At 32.0% G+C, this 21,541-nt stretch overlaps 1 protein-coding gene across 3 annotated transcripts in view; it reads right to left on the bottom strand.

Moving 5' to 3' along the window:
• Positions 1 to 11,785: 11,785 nt before the first annotated feature.
• LOC129916874 (neprilysin-2) overlaps positions 11,786 to 21,541 on the bottom strand; it is a 38,288-nt gene continuing 28,532 nt past the window's right edge. For 2 of the 3 annotated variants that reach the window (XM_055997069.1, XM_055997070.1), the window contains exons 3-12: positions 19,336 to 19,469; positions 18,906 to 19,268; positions 18,607 to 18,821; positions 18,370 to 18,546; positions 17,930 to 18,306; positions 15,520 to 15,579; positions 14,693 to 15,102; positions 12,406 to 12,656; positions 12,164 to 12,350; positions 11,786 to 12,100 (exon numbers count right to left, since the gene is read on the bottom strand). In XM_055997069.1, the coding sequence (XP_055853044.1) occupies positions 11,949 to 12,100; positions 12,164 to 12,350; positions 12,406 to 12,656; positions 14,693 to 15,102; positions 15,520 to 15,579; positions 17,930 to 18,306; positions 18,370 to 18,546; positions 18,607 to 18,821; positions 18,906 to 19,268; positions 19,336 to 19,469 (2,326 nt within the window). In that variant the 3' untranslated portion in view covers positions 11,786 to 11,948. The remainder of the gene's footprint in view (positions 12,101 to 12,163; positions 12,351 to 12,405; positions 12,657 to 14,692; positions 15,103 to 15,519; positions 15,580 to 17,929; positions 18,307 to 18,369; positions 18,547 to 18,606; positions 18,822 to 18,905; positions 19,269 to 19,335; positions 19,470 to 21,541) is intronic. The other variant, XM_055997071.1, reaches the window with a different exon arrangement.

Raw genomic sequence — 21,541 nt, 5'->3', positions numbered from 1 at the left:
GCTATAAAACAAGGTTATTTGTATTAAAATTGTTTTAACAGGATTTCCCTTAAAAACTGGAAAATGAAATATTTGTACAGTAAAATGACTAAAAACGAAAACTATTAAACCAATGTTCTGAACCCTGAAATGTGTGTGTATTAAAAAAAAGTTTTCTTCTATTTTTTTTAAATCAACAGCTTTTAGAAGAATGAAATGCTGAGCCAACATTCAAATATGCCACACATTTAAATTTTCCGTCTTTTATAAAAAAAAAATCATAAAAATCGGGACTGTTTGTGAAAACTTCCAGTTCCGTAGATAGTCGGTTGTATATGTCTTCTTAGATTATTGGAAGTAAAAAAAGTTTAGACCGTAGTTTTCGGGGTTGAAAGTCCCCCATTCAACGATCTCATCAGCATCTTTTCCATTTTTAAAGAAGATTTATTTCCCCGCCACTACTAAAGGCAGTCACGGTGGTCTTGAAAACGCGACAGGTTTTATAAAAATGGATCCCAAAAGTAATGATGCAGATTTGTTCGAAATGATCTCAGGATTCCAAATTTGTAAGTTTCAAAATCGTACCTGATCCCTTTTTTGAGTTACATACATTTTTGACTTGCAAAGGAAAAAAAAATTAAACAAAAAACAAAAGCACATTATAATGTCCTATACCTTTTTGGAAAGCTTAAATATACTCCTTGAATTTGATGTTTATTTGAAGTTGATTGAGTAAATAGTTTTTGAGAAATTTAATTTCAAAGTCAAAATTAAAAAAAATAATAATAATTTTTGTATTTATGTTAATTTTTTTTAACCTTTGAATTACAAGGTACAAGTTTTTTTCAAAATTGAATGTTCTATTTAGTTTTTAGTCAAATCCTTAAAAATAGATGCAAGAAACTATTCTAGTTTTTCAAAAATGGAAAGAAAAGATAAACACTTTTATATTTGTTTTATTTGTTCCTAAGGAAAAATTTGTATAATGGTTATTTAATCAACAGATTTGTAAGTTCGAATCACACTTAGTGTGACTCAGAATCAACCCCAAGAACGAAGTGGTATTTTGGCTTCTTTTTTGAGATTTTTTTTTCATTTTTGGTGTTTTTTTTTATGTTTTTTTGCCATTTGCAGAGTTTTGTATTTTTTTTTAATTTTTATACATTTTAAAGTTATTTTTATTACGTTCTGAATATTTCAGAACTATTTTTGAAATGTAAGAGTTATAATGTTACGTACATATAACAGAAAAATATCCCATATTACATAGATTTTAGGACAGCTAAGGTCCTCAGGGACCACAAAACCTCTTCTCGATGTTTATCGTGAGAGCCATTTTTCATGAATCCACGTTGACTTTTCGCGTTAATTTAAAAAAAAAAAAGAAGACGTCCTGATCAGCAGCGTGTTACAGTGACCTTTTTTTCATTTAATTTGAGGCTAATTTTTGTTTATTTGAAAAAAAAAAATTTAAAAAAAGCTAAAAAAAAATGGAGAAAAGATACATTTTTCTTAAATCTCAAAAACTAGGATACTTTTAAACATGCGGTTTTTTGTTTTTGACTTAAAATCAATGATAGCATTGATTTGTATAAAAAAATTGTACCCTTTATTAAAAACAATAGAATAAAATAAACTAAAAGAAAAAAAAATTATTTTTTTCTAAAATAATAACTTTAAAATTAAATTTCTCAAAAACTATTAACTCAATAAACTTCAAATAAACATCAAATTCAAGGAGTACATTTAGGTCCATTTTCTTCACTCGGAGTTGAACATAACTTGAGAATTTTTAATATAAAAATTCTAAAGTTTTGTTCAACTCCGAGTGAAGAAAATGGACCTTAAGCTTTCCAAAAAGATATAGGACATTATAATGTGCTTTTGTTTTTTTCTTAATTTTTTTTTCCATCGCAAGTCAAATGTATATATATTATATATGTATAATGCCTGTAACTCAAAAAAGGGATCAGGTACGATTTTGAAACTTAGAAATCCTGAGATCATTTCGAACAAATCTGCATCATTACTTTTGGGATCCATTTTTATAAAACCTGCCGCGTTTTTAAGACCACCGTGCAGTGTCAACAATTTGTTATGCTTATTTTTCAAATATCTCATTTTGAGCTGCTTCTCAAGTTCAATCAGTGATTTCCATAAAAGGGACGGAAGGAGCTCAAAGATTGGACCAAATATCTCGAAAACCTGTGGGTTTCATGGTACATATCTCCCCTTTTCTGCTTTAAGAACTCAATTTATTGATATAATATTTTGAAAAGCTATGGGCACGTTCAAGAAACATTAGGGACTAATAGGTTGAATTCATAAAAGCTTCACTGCATTTGCATCACATCACAACTTTTTGTATGGAAAAATATCCTACCTTACTTTACCTTAAAAATATTTTTGATGCAAAAGCATGATTCGTTTAAGAATTCAGCCATAGATTTCTCTTTAGTACCTAAGCGAAAGATCTTCACCATACAAACTTTGGTTATTGCTTTAATCGTTTTAATCAAAAGTAAGTCATTTTTCTAATCAAGTGAATTATTATTTAAAAAAAAATTACTTATACGCCATAGTGACTATTTGAAATAATTACCTAATATATGGCCTATTAAACCATAGAAAATTTAAGGGGGGAAATCCCTCTGGACGACACCTTTTTCAATATTTTTTTATGAAAAACTGAAAGCACTTTAATCATATACCATAAGTACAGTTACCTATAAGAATAGTTTAGGTAGAGAAATAAGAAACCTATAAATAGCGACGCTGGGTCACATCCATCCCTTGCAACCATTACCATATTTACTCAGCGATTGTGTTGTTGACATACATCTGTGAGCTATATGGTAGTAATAAAGGGATGTATCGTATCTTGCGTCGTTATCTGTATGTACATTAATGTTAGTTTAGAATCCTAAGAAAACTAGTGATAAGATAATTTAAGTAGATGTTAATGTATTTGTAAAATAGAGATAAGATATAGTTATAGAGTAGAGTAGATTTAATTTGAATAAAACAGAATACTTTGTGCTACCAAAAGAAGCGGTTGTTTTTTTTATTTTACTGGCGATATGTTCATGGTGACCCCAAGTTTTTTTTTTTTTAAAAGAACACGTATTTTTATTTTTGGTTCCTTTGCTTGAACTTTGATAAAAAATTATAAATCAGTTCAATTGTTAATTATCGGTTGCTTTTTTACAATAGTGTTAATATTAAACTCCGTTGTGAAATTTGAAAATTCTGCATTTTTACGTGCCAATTGCTTTCTTAGTAAATTCCTTTTCAAGTGCAAGAAAAAAGAAACAATGGAGGATCTAGTCAAGGAGCAAATGACATGCGGCCAGGACATTGTTGCCTTATACAACCACATGGTGGCAGCCTCCTTTGATGAAAAGAAGGAATCACTTATGAAGTGGAAGCAGAAATTGGAACAGCTGGATGAGCTGTTCCAAATCAATGACCTGGACCTACAAGAATATGCAGAATCATCCAAAAAGCATGATTATTTCAAAGGTAACTATGCCGGAAAGGTAAAAAATCACATTTTGTCAGGTAAATCATTACTCGAAAAGTTCTTTAAAGTAATAGGCGAGTCAGCACTGACCCCTCAACAAAACCAAGTTAAAACAGTTATTGATACTGAATTAACAAAAAGGTTTAAGTTCGCACTTCGCGAATTCGAGGACGCCTTTGAAGAATATACAACAGGTATTGAAACCGCTGGATCTTTAAGGCGAATAAAAGATCGCTGCCAAAGAACCTGCGAAGATTATTTCTTGCAGTTTGGCGACGATGAGCTCACTGGGTCTTTTTATTCGCTTAAAGATAAAATGAAAGAACTATTAAGTGGCACATTAAAGGAGAAGGCTTCTTCAGAAAGTCTTCCTTTTAGTATTCCCAACATTGAACTACCCAAATTCTCTGGTGATTACACCAAGTGGAATACGTTCAAGGAACTATTCCTTGAATTAATTAATTCCAAAAATATTTCAAAAACACAAAAAATGGTTGTTTTGAAATCCCTTGTAATAGGTGATGCTGCAGTTTCGATTGCAAATCTGCCTCCATCAGATGCAAACTACGATATTGCTTGGTCAATTCTCAATGAAAAGTACACAAACAAAAGAGCAATAACCACCATTTATTTTAAAAATCTTGTTGATGCTCCGCATGTAGATTATACAGTGGAGAGTGTGAAACATTTCAAAGACAACATCAACGAAAGCTTGCAAGCACTTAGGGCTACAAAATTGTCAACTGAGGAATTGCTGCAAGCGTTGATTAGTTTTTTGTTGGTACGGAAAATGAAAGATGACTTAAGGATGAAGTTTGAAGCTTCATTAAAAAGTTCTAAAGACCTACCACAAGTAGATTCTTTACTTTTATTTTTAGAACAGCAGTTCTATGTCTTGGAGGCTTTTCAAGGACCATTAAGTAATGGTCAATATTTAGAAAAGTCTATTAGAAAGAATTCCGATTCCACAAAACCCAAATGTGTCATGGGATGCAAAACAGCACATTTTACACATCAATGTAATATATTCAAGTATTTGAATATGGAAAAAAAGTGGCAAAAGGTTCATATGAATAAGTTATGTGTCAACTGCCTTAAGGCTGGCCATTCAAACAAAACATGCACTGAAGATTACTGCAGAATTTGCAATCGTAACCACAATACACTGCTTCACAAGGAAACCGAGCTTAGTGAAGCAAAGAGTGTAGTGGCAAACAATGCACGCCTTGAACAAAGAGAAAAAGAGATACTTCTTTCAACTGCAAGGATACAAGTTTCAGACGGCCAAGGAAACTGGATTAATTGTCGAGCACTGCTTGACAACGGTTCTCAGGTTTGTTTCATTACAAAATCCTTGCAGAAAAAATTAAATATTAAAAGTGTTCCGGCAAATGCTACCATCGAAGGTATTGCCAAAAATATTTCAAACATAAAGGAAAGACTAAACGTCTGCATAAAATCTAAACTGTCAGATTATAAAACTAACTTAGATGTTTTAGTAGTTCCACAAATCATTTCAGATTTACCCACAAAGAAAGTAGTTGCTGAAAATTTACCCGAATATATAAAACTAGCTGATCCTAGTTATTTTATTCCAAGTGGGATTGATATGCTTATCAGCGCTGAGATATTCTATGAGATCTTACTTCCAGAAAGTCTACGTCTTAACAATAATAAAATGATGCTGCAAAATACAGCACTTGGCTGGATTGTAAGTGGTCCAGCTCTAATAGAAAACCCTATTTTATTCTGTAAGGTAGCTTCCTATATAGAAAACAGTTTAGACCAGAAAGTCCAAAAATTTTGGGAAATGCAAGAAATAATCAATGAGTATATTAGATTCACCAAAGAAGAAATTCAGTGTGAAGAGATTTTCGAAAAAAGTATTTGCAGAAAAGAAGATGGGAAATTTATGGTTCAGCTTCCATTTAAAGTTGATAAAGCAAATTTGGGAAACTCAGAGCTCATTGCTAAACGAAGATTTCTTGCAATCGAACGGAAGCTAAAGAAAAATGCAGAGATAAGCATCCAATACCATGCCTTCTTACGAGAATACTTGGAACTTGGACACATGGAGTTAGTAAATAATGTTGAAGGCGAGAGGTATTACCTTCCTCACCACTATGTTTTGAAACCTGAAAGTACTTCAACCAAGCTAAGAGTAGTTTTTGATGCTTCATGTAAAACACACTCTAATACATCGTTGAATGATTTGCTTTACACTGGGCCTAGATTACAAGACAACCTCTTTGATATTTTATTAAGGTTTAGAAAACATAAATATGTTATTTCGGGTGATATAGAAAAAATGTTTAGACAGATATGGGTCAAAGAAAATGATTGTAACTACCAGATGATATTCTGGCGTTGGAATCCATCAGAGCCCATACAAACATATCGACTAAAAACTGTAACATACGGTACAAATTGTGCTCCATATCTCGCAACTAAATGTTTGCAAATGACAGCCAGGTCTGCTACACCCAAATATCCAAAAGCTGCTGCGATAATATCATCTGATTTTTATATGGATGATTTATTGACCGGAAGCGATTCCTTGGATGAGTTAAAATCACTGCAATATCAGGTATATAGTATTTTGAAAACGCATGGATTCTATTTAAGAAAATGGAGCGCTAACCATACAGATTTGCTTAAGTCATTCCCGGAAGAAGATCTTCAGATTTCGGTTGACCTAAACAAAGGTAGTTTGGACAATGTTAAAGCACTTGGTATGTTTTGGAGTCCATCAACAGACGAAATTTTTATTAGGTCCAACTTGAATACAACTTACAAAATATCGAAGCGAAATATTTTGTCAGATATCGCTAAGCTTTTCGATCCCCTTGGATTATTAGCTCCTGTAACAGTAAAAGCCAAGATTTTGTTGCAAGATCTATGGAAATTGAAGATTGATTGGGATTCATCAGTGCCAGATGAAATTGCAATACCATGGAAGCGTTTCAGATATGAAATGAATGAGTTAAATAAAATAAAAATTCCTAGACACATGTTGTTAGAGCATTCAAAGGTTATTGAACTGTATGGGTTTTGTGATGCATCAATTAAAGCTTACGGTGCCGCAATTTACATAAAATCCATTGATAAAATAGGAAATGTAGTTGTTAAATTAGTAGCTTCGAAATCTAGAGTAGCTCCAGTAAAAATTCTAACGATTCCTCGCTTAGAACTTTGTGCTGCTGTACTACTGATAGACTTAATGAAGGTTGTTATCGACTGTTTAAAAATAAATATTAATAATATTTTCTATTTTTCAGATTCAAATATAGTCCTCAGCTGGCTGAAATTGGATCCTGCTACGCTCCAAGTATTTGTTGCGAACCGTATCAATTATGTACAAACCAACTGCAACTTAAGGAATTGGAGATATGTTCCCACGTCAGTCAATCCGGCTGACATAGTTTCAAGAGGAATTTATCCCTCTGAAATTGTAAACAACACTGTGTGGTTTGAGGGCCCTCTTTTTATAAAAAATTACACTGCGGGAACGGAAGATACCGAAACACATCTTGCAATAGAAAATCTTCCAGAGATTAAAAAACTTCAAATAGTCTCACTTGTTACAATTTTTAATCCAATCTGCGAAACCATTAATCATAAAAATAATTTTAACTTTCTTCAAAATGTTGTAGCTTATATACTAAAATATATCCACTTAAAGATTAAAAAAGAAAGAAAGGTATGGGTCTACTATCAGAAAGAAGCCCTAATATTACTTGCGAAAGTCATTCAAAGAAGACACTTCCCAGAGGAAATAAAGTTGTTGAAATCTAAGTCTATTGTTAACTCATCTTCTAAACTTAAAACTCTTTCACCTTTTATAGACCACAAGGGGCTAATTAGAGTAGGAGGACGACTACAAAATTCAAATTTAGCCTTTGATGCGAAACATCCGATTGTGCTTCCTTATGCAGACGATTGGGTTCTTATGTTAATAAATCAGCTGCATACAAAACATTTACATATTGGACCACAGGGTCTACTTGCCATTATAAGGCAACAATTCTGGCCTTTGCAAGGCAAAAAACTCTGTCAGAAAGTAGTGCATAAATGTTATAGATGTTTCAGAGCAAATCCACGGGAAATACATCAATTTATGGGGAATCTTCCAGAAGACAGAGTCGTAAGAACCAGACCTTTTCTTAATGTTGGAATCGATTTTCTTGGTCCTTTATCAATTCACCATAAAATCCGTGGCAAAAGAATCGATAAAGCTTACGTCTGCGTTTTTATTTGCTTTGCAACTAAGGCAGTTCACTTAGAAGTTGCTTCAGACTTGACAGCAGCATCATTTATTGGTGCTCTGAAAAGATTTGTAGGACGTCGAAGTTGCCCATTGAGAATTTACTCTGATAATGGTACAAACTTTGTTGGTGCAGCTAACAGCTTAAATGAACTTAACGTTCTGCTAATGGATGATAATGTTTCGCTTAAAGAATTCTGCGCAACACGGGAGATCGAATGGGTGAATATTCCTGCCAGATCTCCGCATGTGGGAGGCTTGTGGGAAGCGTGTGTTAAATCGGTCAAAAAGCATTTCTATCGTAGTACAGAAGGTATTATGACATTTGAAGAATTATCCACTCTTATGTCGCAAATCGAAGCTGTCTTGAATTCAAGGCCCCTTACTCCCTTATCAGATGATCCAAATGATATGCAAGTCCTTACCCCTGGTCATTTCTTAATAGGAGAACCCCTTATATCGTTTAGAGACTCTGATGAAAATAACTCTTATAAAGGTATTCGAGAGCATTGGAAGGCAGTGTGCTCCAACACCCAAGAATTTTGGAATAGGTGGTCGCTTGAATATCTTTCAGAGTTGCAAAAGAGATATAAATGGCAAAATCCTTCTAATAATATTCAAGAGGGAACCTTAGTTCTCCTGAAAGAAGACAACGTTCCGCCAATGTGTTGGAGAAGGGGGAGGGTAGAAAAGACATCTCTTGGAGAAGATGGTCTTTGTCGCATAGTTGATATAAGGACAAGCAATGGAGTTTCGAAAAGATCGATACACAGGGTTTGTCCTTTTCCTAAAGAAATGTTTCAAGGTAACAATTCTATAGAAAATGTAAACTTTAATGAAAAATTAAAAAACAAAAATGTTGAAAAAAATAAATGTAAAACAAAAGACATGAATATTACAAATTTTAAGTCAGACGAAAAACATGTTAATGAGTCAAATAGTAACAAAAAATGTAAAAAAATAAAAAATAAAAATTGTCTATTAGCTATATTAAGCTTATTATTAGTTTTACCACAAGTTTGGACTTTCGAAATAACAACCTTAGCAGATCGATCAGGAATATTCTTTGAAAATCAAGGAGTTGCTAAGCTACAAAAGTCTACATGGTCACTAGTAGCCTTCATCAATCTCACCACATACATAAAGCGGTATGATGACGTCAGCAAAACTATTTTACAAATACGATGGCTATGTGCAGAAAGGGAATTTAACCAAACAAGCGGGTACCACAACATACAGGAACAGTTGAGACATAAAATGATTTCCATAACTGAAAACAATAAAATTATCGTTGGAAATCACTTTACAAGACGCAAAAGAGCACCTTTAAGTTTCATTGGAGCTATCCAACATGCGCTATTTGGAGTAATGGATGAAGAACATGCTCAAATATTAGAAGAAAAGGTAAAGACGACAAGCAAAAATGATGCATATTACTTGGAACTTCTTAAGAACATGTCCTCAATTCAAGATGTCACTTACAACGTTTTAAAGAAACAACATGACCATTCAAAGGAACAATTTGAAAAAATACAATTTAACTTTGAAGCTGTAATGAAGAAGATGAAGCAAGGCGAGAATCTACAACAACTAAGTTTCGGGTTTCTGTATGCATTCCTTATCATGGATGAGTTTGAACATTTCCAAGATGAAATAAAGCAAGGAATGTTGAAGGCATATGGCAATGGTGCTCAACAACATATCATCACAAGTGCTCAACTTCAAGAACATCTGAGTCAAATCAAACATCAGCTTCCATATGATTTAAAATTACCCGCAGAAGAGGTCAGCGAGATATTCAATGTCTTGGAAACGTCCGCACAGAAAACTCGAGAATACATCCTGTTCGAAATAAAAATCCCACTAGTACATCGTGAGGCCTTCACAATATTTGAAGTACACCCTTATCCAACATTACATGGTTCACGGTTTATCAGCATCGAAACAAGCTCCAAACATTTACTTCTAGGCGAATCTAGAAAAAGGTACTACAACCTTAGAGATGTTGACTTCCTGAAATGTAATCGAATAAAATCCGTCGATACAGTTTGGATATGTCCCCAGAGTCAACCAATCTTTAATATTGGGAAGCAAGCGCCTTGTGAAGTGGAGCTACTTTTAAGGAAAACAGTAATACCTGGAACCTGTATTATCAAAATCCAACGACCGTCATCTACATGGATTCAATTGAGCATGGGTAATTCGTGGCTCTATTCAGTACCAGCCGAAGAGTCAATAGAAATTGAATGTCAGAACTTCCGAAAAACACAGTTGATTAAAAATCAAGGAATTATTCAGCTGGATTCTGGTTGCCATATATATACTCCGGATGTCACGCTTGTGGCGTTTACTAAAATCCGACAGAATGTGACCTATGAAATCCCTGCAGTCAACATAACCTTCCAACTTCCTACATTAAGTTCAAGGATTTTAAAAGACGTATCAACTACGATTGCTGTTGGGAATATTCCCAGAATGCAACCACAGTTTTTCGGTTTCCCTGTTGATGTGGATTTAGATATTCACCATGTAACGCATTACGGAATGAGCATAGTGACATGGATCGTACTCATGATTGTCATCATCATAATCATAAAACTACTTCATCAATTCTGCCAACTCCCAACAAGATTTCTTCCTGCCAGCATCACGCTTCCTTAAATTGACACTTGTACCATGATGTCAATGGGGGGAGTATGTTTAATCATATACCATAAGTACAGTTACCTATAAGAATAGTTTAGGTAGAGAAATAAGAAACCTATAAATAGCGACGCTGGGTCACATCCATCCCTTGCAACCATTACCATATTTACTCAGCGATTGTGTTGTTGACATACATCTGTGAGCTATATGGTAGTAATAAAGGGATGTATCGTATCTTGCGTCGTTATCTGTATGTACATTAATGTTAGTTTAGAATCCTAAGAAAACTAGTGATAAGATAATTTAAGTAGATGTTAATGTATTTGTAAAATAGAGATAAGATATAGTTATAGAGTAGAGTAGATTTAATTTGAATAAAACAGAATACTTTGTGCTACCAAAAGAAGCGGTTGTTTTTTTTATTTTACTGGCGATTTGTTCACACTTATTGAAATTTGGAAAAAGACAAGATATTACTGACATTATTAAGGGGTAATAACACCTTGTAAACCACGAAATCAAGCGTTATTTTCATCAGCGTATAAAACAAAGAAGAAATATTATTTTCTTTTGGTGTTTGTTTAGTTTAATTAAGTATATCAATAGGTAACAGAATAGGCTAATGTTAAATTTTTTAATGATGTGAAATTTTTTAAATGGCGGTGTAGTTCAGGATGATAGTAAAATTCTGTGCTCCCATCGGGCGACCAACTAACTCCTACAGTTTTTAACCGATCGGGCTGAAATTTTGTGCGGAGCTTAAAAATACTATTCTCTAGTGAAGTACGTAGGATTTTTTTGAAATATTAAAATTTAACGATTTTATGGTCTTTTTTTAACGAATTTTGTTTTTGGAATGAAATAATTTTTTCAAACTAATGCCATTTCTTTAAAAATTAATATTTCAAAAAAATCCTACGTACTTCACTAGAGAATAGTATTTTTATGCTCCGCACAAAATTTCAGCCCAATCGGTTAAAAACTGTAGGAGTTAGTTGGTCGCCCGATGGGAGCACAGAATTTTACTATCATCCTGAACTACACCGCCATTTAAAAAATTTCACATCATTAAAAAATTTAACATTAGTTACCCTGGAGATATGCAGCAGATATTGTAATATTCTGATTATGTTTTAATCCATATTTATGCATACATAAAATGTAAATGTTTGTTTGTACTCTTATAACAAACGAACGGGAATTCCAATTGACTTTATTCTTTTTACATTGTCTTTGTGTTTGTTAAGAGAAGGTTTATACAAAAAAAAAAATACATTAAAAAAAAACGCTCTGCGAATCTGGCGAGGGTTTCTCTAATCTCTAGTCTCTAGTGTATGCTTAAAATTACAGAAAATAGTTTATCAATAAAAAAATTTTATTTTTATCTATATTTTTCATTTATTTGTGTCTATTATGAATAATTAATTTATTTACAAAATAATTTAATTGGAAAACGAAAACTAAATTAAAAAAAATTATAAACCTATAAACTTCCATTTTATATTGAAAACGAATAGAATACATAAAATAAGTAGTCTACCAGACTTCACATTTCTTCACAGGATTCATTGGTGAGCCTTCAGGGCATTGGAAATCTTTGGCGAAATCTTGCATGTTGCTTATTGGACCAAGAACTCGGAATTCAGATGGTGAATGAACACCAGTTGTGATGCGCATTTTCAAAGATTCTAAATAAAATTTAGATCAATTATAAATATCATTTTAGAATTTTTTAATTTTATCAAATTTACCTTTTCTTTGTATGGAACACCAGGTTTGTGCAGCTGATACCCAAAACATTTGTTCAGGTCTAAAATCAAGTCCAGGTAGCTTAGGCTCAGGACCATTCTTCTGTGCCCATTTCCTGTAGGCAAGGTATGATTCTTTAATTCCACCATTATCGGCTATGTTTTCTCCCTGTGTGTTGATTCCATTCAACTAAAATAATAAAGGATTAATTTATGTGACTTGAATATGATTTCTATATTCTTACACTTAATCCTGTTGATTTATCTGTGTAGTTTCCATATTGTTCAATGATGCATCTGGCTTTAGATAAATATGCTTCTTTTGTATTTTCCTGCCACCAATCAACCAAATTTCCATTAACATCGAATTGCCTTCCTTGATCATCAAAACCATGAGTTATTTCATGGCCAATAACATAACCAATTGCACCATAGTTCATGTATTTAGGACGTTGAGCATGGAAAAATTGTCCTTGCAAAATACCAGCGGGGAATTCTATAAGAGGTATGGCAAATTGTAAAAAGAAACCCAAAGTTATTGAGAATTGTTTGAAAAAAAAATGATTTTTAATCGAAAAATGTGTTTTTTGAAAATTTGCTATGTCTTATCAATTCCGTTTGGTAAATTAACTCGTGGAAGATCATTATTTATCAATTATTTTGAAACTTTTTTAGTATCTTATTCTTTTTTTACTTGAGTGTAACGCAGCAGAAAGGAAGATAATTTATTTAACAGTTTATATGTACCTACATATGTGTGTACGAATGTATGTAGCCTCATAACTTCTAAAATATTTATCATAATTTGAAAAAAGACGTTTTCCTGGGAGCTTCTTGCTGGTTATGTGCTATATCCTATATTAGGTTATCTTATATGACATTCGCTAGAAGTACTAGCAAAGTATAAAGCGGCTATGCAAATACGTATCTTATTAAAAATTCTACCTCTAGAGAGTTCCATATTAGAAAACCTTTCACCGGTATAACCAGCGGACAATCAAGACGCTACCAACGATACCTCATTTGTCAAATCGTGATAAGTAGTTTTGAAGTTATGGGGGAATATACATACAAACCGGTAGTCAGTAGTCAAGTAAAAAATTCTAAAGATACAGAAAAAGTTTTGATTTTTGTTTTTAATTAAAATTAGTAGGTAAATATTCATGAGAAAATATAGTCCAAACCAGATAGACATAAAAAAGTTCAAACCCAAAAATTATACGCATAGAGCTAAAAATTGTTACAGAGCATTGAAACGTCGATTAAAGTAAAATGTTAAAAGTCACCAATGTGTGCATAAAAAGCTATTCAAGGTAAAATGTCGAAAATGTAGGTTTTTCATTTATAACTTTGAAACGGAAGAAGCGATAAAAAAAAGTATATGAAGGACTTGTAGGTTCTGTAATAAAAAAAAAACAAATGTTATGGCACTTTTTTTTTTCTATGCGCAATCGTTTAGAAGATATCGTGATTTTAAATTATGTCAAATGTTGAAAATAACGGTATTTTGCATATTACTCTTAAACCGTGAGTCCTATTGAAAAGTTTTATTTGAAAAACTTGTATATAAAAACTTGTTTTTTTTTTTTAATATTTTATTTGTTAAAAATTCAAAAGTTGCGAATTTTGGTACTTAACTTGTTAAATATGAATTTTTTGAAATATATTTTTTACTCACTCCATAGACTAAATAGTAAATAGCTTAACCCCCTGAATACAATTGTGTAGCTGTGGCTGTAGCTTGTAGCGCAAGTTGAAGAATTCTCAACTTTTTGCTCAGCTGCCGCCAACTTTTGTAGGGTTTTCCGTCAGTAAAATTTTAACAGTACTGCAAGCTACAGCCACAGCTACACCATTGTATTCAGCCAGTAAATTATGCTGTAGTCACACTTCTTATCGTTTGAAATTTAGTGCGTTTAAAAAAGTGGTGGGTATATATCGAAAATATCGGCTTTTTACTATTTTCGTCAAATGGTTGATGTTATCGAAAAAAAATCTAAGAATGAAAAGATTATGCGGTCTTCTATTTAATTTAATAATTCAGTTTTAATTTTTCAGAGGAATTATTAAAAAAACTATTTTTTTTTTATTTGGACAAAAGTCAAAAATAACAGTTTTTCGTACTTTATTTTTTTAAAACGCGGTTTTTGAGAAATAATTGAAATTAATTTTATAGCCCATGATGTTTTCCATAAAAAGATGTGCTTTTTCGTAGCTGCCATTGTTTAGAACTAAGAAGACGTTTCAATGATCTGTACCAATTTTCAGTTTTATGTCTATTTTGACCGGACTAATACATAAACATCACAAACAAGCCATAAAGTAAAAATTCATGAGCAAGCTTGAGCGTTAAGAAATTGTGATAAATAGATTATTGACCATTTAGTACAGCAATTACTTTAATTAACTTGTTGTGTTAATTAAAGTTATAAAGTGTAAATTAAGTTTATAGTTTGTAAGTAATAAAAATAACTGCTTTGTAATAACTTATAAAGGTATGTAGATAATTTAAACTTATAACCGGAAACTTACGTATACTATTTTCCAGTGACGAGTAAAAAGCATTAACAATAGCTGGCCTGGCATGACGTATCCAATCAGTCTTGTTCACAGGCAAACGTAATTTATTAAATGACTTGTCTGTTCCAAAAACGTTCATTCTAAGGAACGATTCAAAGTATTTGTCCGAATCAATTTCCAAACTATCATAGTATTCACTTAGTTTACTATCATCAGTTATTTCATCAGGATATCCAATGTGAGTTGTCATGGAATTTAATTTTTCTAAAGCTGATTTTCTAGTTTGCTCGTCCATCCAGTCAACTTGGGTAAGAATTCCAGAAAATACAGATCTAATGCTATCAACCATTTCCATGGCAATATGTTTAGCATCTTCTTTAAAGTGTTTCCGTACATAAAGTGAACCAATTGATATGGCCAAACTGAAAAATATTGAATAAAAAATGCAATATGTTAGTTAGTATAATTTGGTTTTGGAATAAACACTTTTACAAAAGACAAAATTTGTTAAAACTCTAGAACATACATAAATTAATGTTTGATTTCCGTTATTTAACACAAACACATTACAGGCAGCTAGCTTGATGTTTTTTTTTTTTGAAAAGTTTTGAAACTTTCAAAGCATTCAGTAATGTATCATAATGGAATTTATGGGTACCTAGTTAAAGAAATTAATATAATCAACTATATCAACCCAAACCGAGGTATACAAATGTTTCAAAGATGATGCAACAAATATGGCGTAACACTTAAATGTAGATACATAAATGTAGGTATGTTTCTTGTGCAATTCATGAAGAATTTAGGTACGTTTTTTTTATTTGGGAAATTGCTCATACCCAGTGGAGTCGCCTTCTTCACTTTCTCCTCCATCATCTTTATCATTTACCCATTCGTAGCTGTAAAGAGTATTAAAGAGTTAAAATCGAGGAACAAAAGGATTTCATAATGGGTAATTCCACATGATGTTATATTCAAATATAAAACTGTTGATCTAACTGGCGATCAAACATATGCGAGATATTAATGGGAGTAATTTATGAGTTGCGTGAGTTAGACCAATAGTCAAAAAAAAAATTAAATCACTGAATAAATACACACCTATACAGTCTGGCGACTATGATCATCTTGAATTAATGACTTTGAAAAAAGAGTTGATTTGATAAAAAAAATTCAAGTAGGTACTGTGGCATATTATATCCTACTTTTATCTTTTTCTTGATTTCTGACTTTCTCATAAGCCACTAAAACGATTTCATACAAAAATTTTGTACAAATGCGTTTTAGTGGCCCTAAATTAAAAGTTGACAAAAAAATTTTAACAAGTCAATTTTAAAAAATACAAATGTATTTAAATTTTTTTACTTAAAATTTTGGCTGAATATGTTAAAAAATTAATTTCATCAAAATGGCATACCTACCGCAATTTTATTTTTTGAAGAATTTTCGAAAATATTTATATAAAAAAATTTATTTTTTCAAACGTCTCCAACTATTTAAAAAATCTTAAAACTTTCTGTTAAAACAGAAACAAAATGACATACTTCATTTAGAGATTAAAACCATTTAAAAAGTATTTTTTTGTATTTTTAAAAATTAACTTTTAATAATTTTTTACATTTATTATAAAATTATTGATAAAGTTAAACTAAAATTATTATTCTTTTATGAAGTTTATAAAAGTTTTATCTTTTTAAGCAATTTTACATAAGAGCAAGTGCAGAGAAAAATAACAACGCACCCTGAAGTCATAAACTTTATTCTAGGGACATAGACTAGTTACTTAGTTGTTAAAAAACAGCAGAGTTAGAGCTTGCAAGTCTTGTTGTTTCATGGAAAATTTCCCAGGTAATGTGACATAGTTTTTCTATTTTAGCTCATAGAAAAAAAAATATTTCCATCTTTACAAGGCGCAAATATGGTTTTATGTAAACCAAAAAACGCCTGCGCTTAACCTGCTGCAGGAAAAACAAGTTTTACAAATGAAATCAATAGCCTGTTTCCACTAGAGTCCAAAAAAGATAAACTTTTAAAATTTGAACTTCGAACTGACCTAATTTTCAAAATTATCTCATTTGGGTTCTATTGAAACCAGACTGTAACAGTCAAAAGGCGAATTGGCAAAATTAACTGGGGGTTGTTTCTCGTCGAAATATACAGTCCGTAACACTTGAGTATAGTCCTACCGATAATTCACTCATAAACCGTCAGTTCTGTCATAAACCGAATTTTTACCTAATAACCCTAACGTTTCTGAACCTGACCTTTAAAAAGATTGTGGCGTCATTTTTGCATTATAGAGTCAATGCGTTGTCCGATTTCGTTGACCGTGTAATCATAGTTATACAACATTCAACGCCAAAATTTCTCCTGTCAAAATAGCGGCTAAGCGCCTGCTGCTTAGCAACTAAAATTTTAAATTTCTTTCTGTTTTGTCTATTTCACTGATGATTTCTACTGATGGTTATGAATGGGCCCTTAATTAGAAAACAACTTATTTTTTTCACAAAATCACTAAGTTCGAACCAACTTATCCTTTTCTGTTTGGAAAACTGTTTTTGTAGCTACAGGCGAAGGACGGTTGCAAAAAAAAAATCGACTAGCCTATCTAAGTTTTTGACTTGTGCCCCTGTTCTGGAACATTTAACATTGGCGATAACATTTTTGAATTTTATCTCATTAAAATGAAAGAAATTTTGTTCTAAATCATACTTTCTTAACTTATGGATTTAAGAGACATTGAAAAATGGTTATCGCCAGTGATAAAGTTACAGAAGAGGGGCACAGGTTACAGATCACTTGTTGAAGGCAAAGTTGCAATTTTCATACTTCTTGGTATGATTATTTTCAAACAACTTATTATTAATTCACGTTGGAGAGGTTTAACAACCGATAAAACCAGTAGCGCTCCAAAACAATAAGTCCATCATGTCAAATTAATACAAAATAAATGTGGCCTGGTGAGCCTCTTTTTTCCCCACAAAATGAAATGGCCATCACTTATTATTTAACAAACAAGATAAAAAAATTACTGCGTTACCAAAATTGATGAAGTATAATGCTGCGAATCTAACAAATATTTTTGTTATTAAAAATCAAATCTCTTGATTGCGGATCCACCCAAAGAAAAAATAAATATTAATTATAATTTAGAAGACCCATAATCCCTTGATCCCTTAATCCGTTGATTCCTTTCGATTCATGCATGTAATTCTTATTGGAAAATATTTATTTTTTCAAGCAACTTGCCTTCCACTAGTGATATCAACACATTCCTTCCAGCGAGCTTCTTGTTCTTGTCGTCCAGATAATGCAGTTGCATACTCCAATTGACGTTTTCTGAATTCCTCTGACAAAAATGAAATCGAAAAGGCATGTATTCTCCACATCATATAATTGGCAATGATACGTTTTGGAGTTTTGGCCAAAAGTGGGCCGAGAGCTTCGAAGAAACTTGGTACCGAAACATTGATTGGCTCATCATCGTCAATACTGAGTTGAGCTGGAAGCAAAACATTAATATATTCCTTCCAACTAATATAAGGATAGCTTTCTTGGAGTTGTGCTACAGTTCTTAAATTGTACAGAGCTGATGAATTTCGACGTTTTTCATTTGGCCAGGAAATCTATGATAGAAAAAAGTGATATTTAACCTATTCATACAATTTTTTATTAGGTTCCTAATTTACATTTGCCAAATCCATTTCAAATTGAAGAGATTCTCCAAGTTCTTTCAATGCAACATCTCTATTAGCACCAAAGATCACAGCTATGTCGACCATATAATCATAGTAAGCCAATACAAGAGTATCATTTAAGCCTTTCACCAGATATTCTCGGCTTAAACCAATTGCCGATTGATCAATCTATAAAAATAAGTTCTATGGTCAGTAAAACAAAAAGTATAACTTGACAGCATTTCTTACATCAATCATACGCTTTGTAGAATTTTTAAGATCAACACCAATGCTAAAGTCTAAAATGTAATCCATACTGAAGCCAAGATTTCGGAATTTTTGAACTGTATCTTGCCAAGTCCATGAGTCATCAGAATTCCATGAATCACCCTTAATAACTGGCCATCCGCCTAAGCTTTCAGCAATATTGGCAATCGGACTCGAACCCAGATCCTCGATTAGAGCTTAATTTCAAAAAAAAAAAAAAAATACACAAATAATTTAAATATACATCACTTGCTTGTAAAGTTTTAATTTAAGATTCTTACATTTGTTCATACAAGCCTTATACAACTTATTTGGCAGTTGGAAATGATTTGGAGCACTTTCGTCACGTTCTTCTTCAATCAATAATTTAAGTTGTTCCTGCAATTTGTCATTTATGTCGGAAAAGCTGCTAACCGATACCTTATCTTCGGGAATAGTTTTAGTGCGTATAAAGTTGCCACATGCAAATTGATAGAAATCATCACATGGTTCTACAGTTGGATCCATAGAGCTCAATATATTTGAAGCTGTATGAATACATTCGGGCAATACGCAAGTATCATCAACCTTAGAAGGAGATCCTTCAGGTTTAGCCCCTGATGGTTTATCAGGAACTTGCAGCGCTTCAGGTGGGTTAGTAGAATCTATGGATTTACAAAAAAAAAATATGTTTAGGAATGGCATTCTCTATTTTGCATTCTTAGTTCTTACCTTTGTTCATTTGATTGGACAAAATCACCGAAACTAATCCTATAATTAGTCCAATGATAGTGACTAATGCAAAGGCGCATAGCAAAGTCAGGCATCTTTCGAGAGTCGAACGCCGCTTCCACCAGTTGGGATTTCTGTAAAATGAAAGGAAAAAGGATTAAAGTACACGTTTTTGGTTTTAAGTCATGTAGAATAAATGCTAACAAAATAACTTCAGTTATTTAAATAGTAAAAATGTTTAAATTTAAATTGTTATCCAATTAAGAATGGTTTTAATACTTCAATTTAGAGTATTCAGTAGATAACTGATCTGTTGTAGTAAATCTGTTGAAATTCTCTTTGATTAAGTTTTCAAAGATTAATAAATGTTATATTTAAATTTTGCGAAATTAGAATTTTTGAAACCTCAAGAAATTAAATTTTACAGCTTCATTCGGTCAAGTTTAAATATTAAATATCGGAAAAATCATAAAAAGGATTATATTTTTTTAAAAGGGTGTCGTATCTGGATGCCTTTGGTGTTATTTATTTCAGCATTCAAAAATTCCATATGAGGAAATTGTGGGTTTTGGGGGGACTTTGAACATGCATTAAAAAGAAAAATTAATGAATTCATTTTCTGGCCGTTTCGACTAGATTTCTTATCTTTCCTAGACTATTATATTTTGTATTATTTTTGAGACAGTATGGCGGGCCACGATCCGCCAATAAATAACAAAATGGCGAACAATTAAATAACGTCGTGGCTTATTTTGACCTACTTATGACAACGTATGAAAACATATGAGTTACAACAATAGAGTTAAATTAGAAGAACTGTAATAAGGTTGCTTGGTGAGTTCTTTGAACTTTAACTACCTAACACAGCCTTCGCTGTATTACGTTAATTTGGGGAGCGTATGGGAATCCCGCTTTTTAAAATCCCGTTTTTCGAAAATCCCGAAAAAAAAGTTTCAAAATCCCGTCTACTAAAATAGCGATTTTTTAAATCCCGTCTTCTGAAATCCCGCTTATTTAAAATCCCGATCAATTCTAATCCCGCATTTTAAAATCTCGTCAAATCCTGTTTTTTTACAGAATACATGCTTAATGCATAGATAAAAAAATCATGAGAAATAGACAAAAAATTAGTAAAACTGATTTTTTGCGTCGTGAAGCCCATAGAATACGTACCAGAACCTACAACATTTTATGAACACGGTATTTCTTTTATAAAAACATAAAATGATTAAAACCTTAAATTGAGTTCACAAGAGTAAAAGATATTTCATTTAATTAAATATTAAAACTGTTGAAATGCATGCAAATATAAGTTAAAATATAATTAAATGAAATTTCTTTTGATTGTGTAGTGCAGGCATGTCAAACTCAATGGTAACGAAGGGCCAAAACAGCGAGATCAAAATTTTGATGGGCCGCAGAAAAAAGTAGAACCAAAATTTGTATGAAATTTTTTATTAAAAAAAAAACAGGAAAAATGATTACATTAATGTATTTCATTTACCATGTTTTTTCTAAGACCAAGGTTAGTTAGGCTGGATCTTATAGGTAACTCATTCGGCTTAATGACTTAAATAACAACTCGCATCGACAGGTACATTTAACAGGAAAAAAGCGAAGAAAACCAAGAGAACTTGTCTTTCAAAGACATAAATCTGCAAGCCTTTTTCATATTCAGTATGAAAATTTATATTTTCTTGTGGATTATTTTTGATACGACCGATAAGGATAGATACAGATATAAGTACTTTAATCATGCAAATTATAATTCATGCAAATATAAATGAGAACACTTAACACGTCTTCGTTTTATGATAGCTTTATTTCGAGTGTCTTATATTTCTTGAACATAAAAACGACTAGCATAAGTACATAATTATATAAAAAGCTTTGGAGACTTTTCGATAGTGCAATTAAAGTAAATAAATCATTCGATTGACCCGTAAGAGAGAAATCTCAAGCACAGAATAACTGAATATTACTTAAGTCTTAATATAGAGGGTGTTTCAGCTTATTCGCATTGAAAGTAATCTCTTACAGCTCGGCCGTCCTTAATACAAAATCGACCTCGATTTAAGTAATAACATAATTTTCTTTTTTTTTCTATTTTTTTTTTGTAACAATAAATTTAGGACAATATTTTTATGTTTGAAATTTAAAAAGCGAAACTTAATACATATGTATAATATGCACTTTAAATGACATG

The sequence above is a fragment of the Episyrphus balteatus genome, chromosome 3 (genome assembly GCF_945859705.1).
Source record: "Episyrphus balteatus chromosome 3, idEpiBalt1.1, whole genome shotgun sequence".
In the NCBI taxonomy this organism is placed as follows: Eukaryota; Metazoa; Arthropoda; class Insecta; order Diptera; family Syrphidae; genus Episyrphus; species Episyrphus balteatus.
Note: the sequence above shows the minus strand (reverse complement) of the source record. Positions and strands in the feature narration are given on the sequence as shown.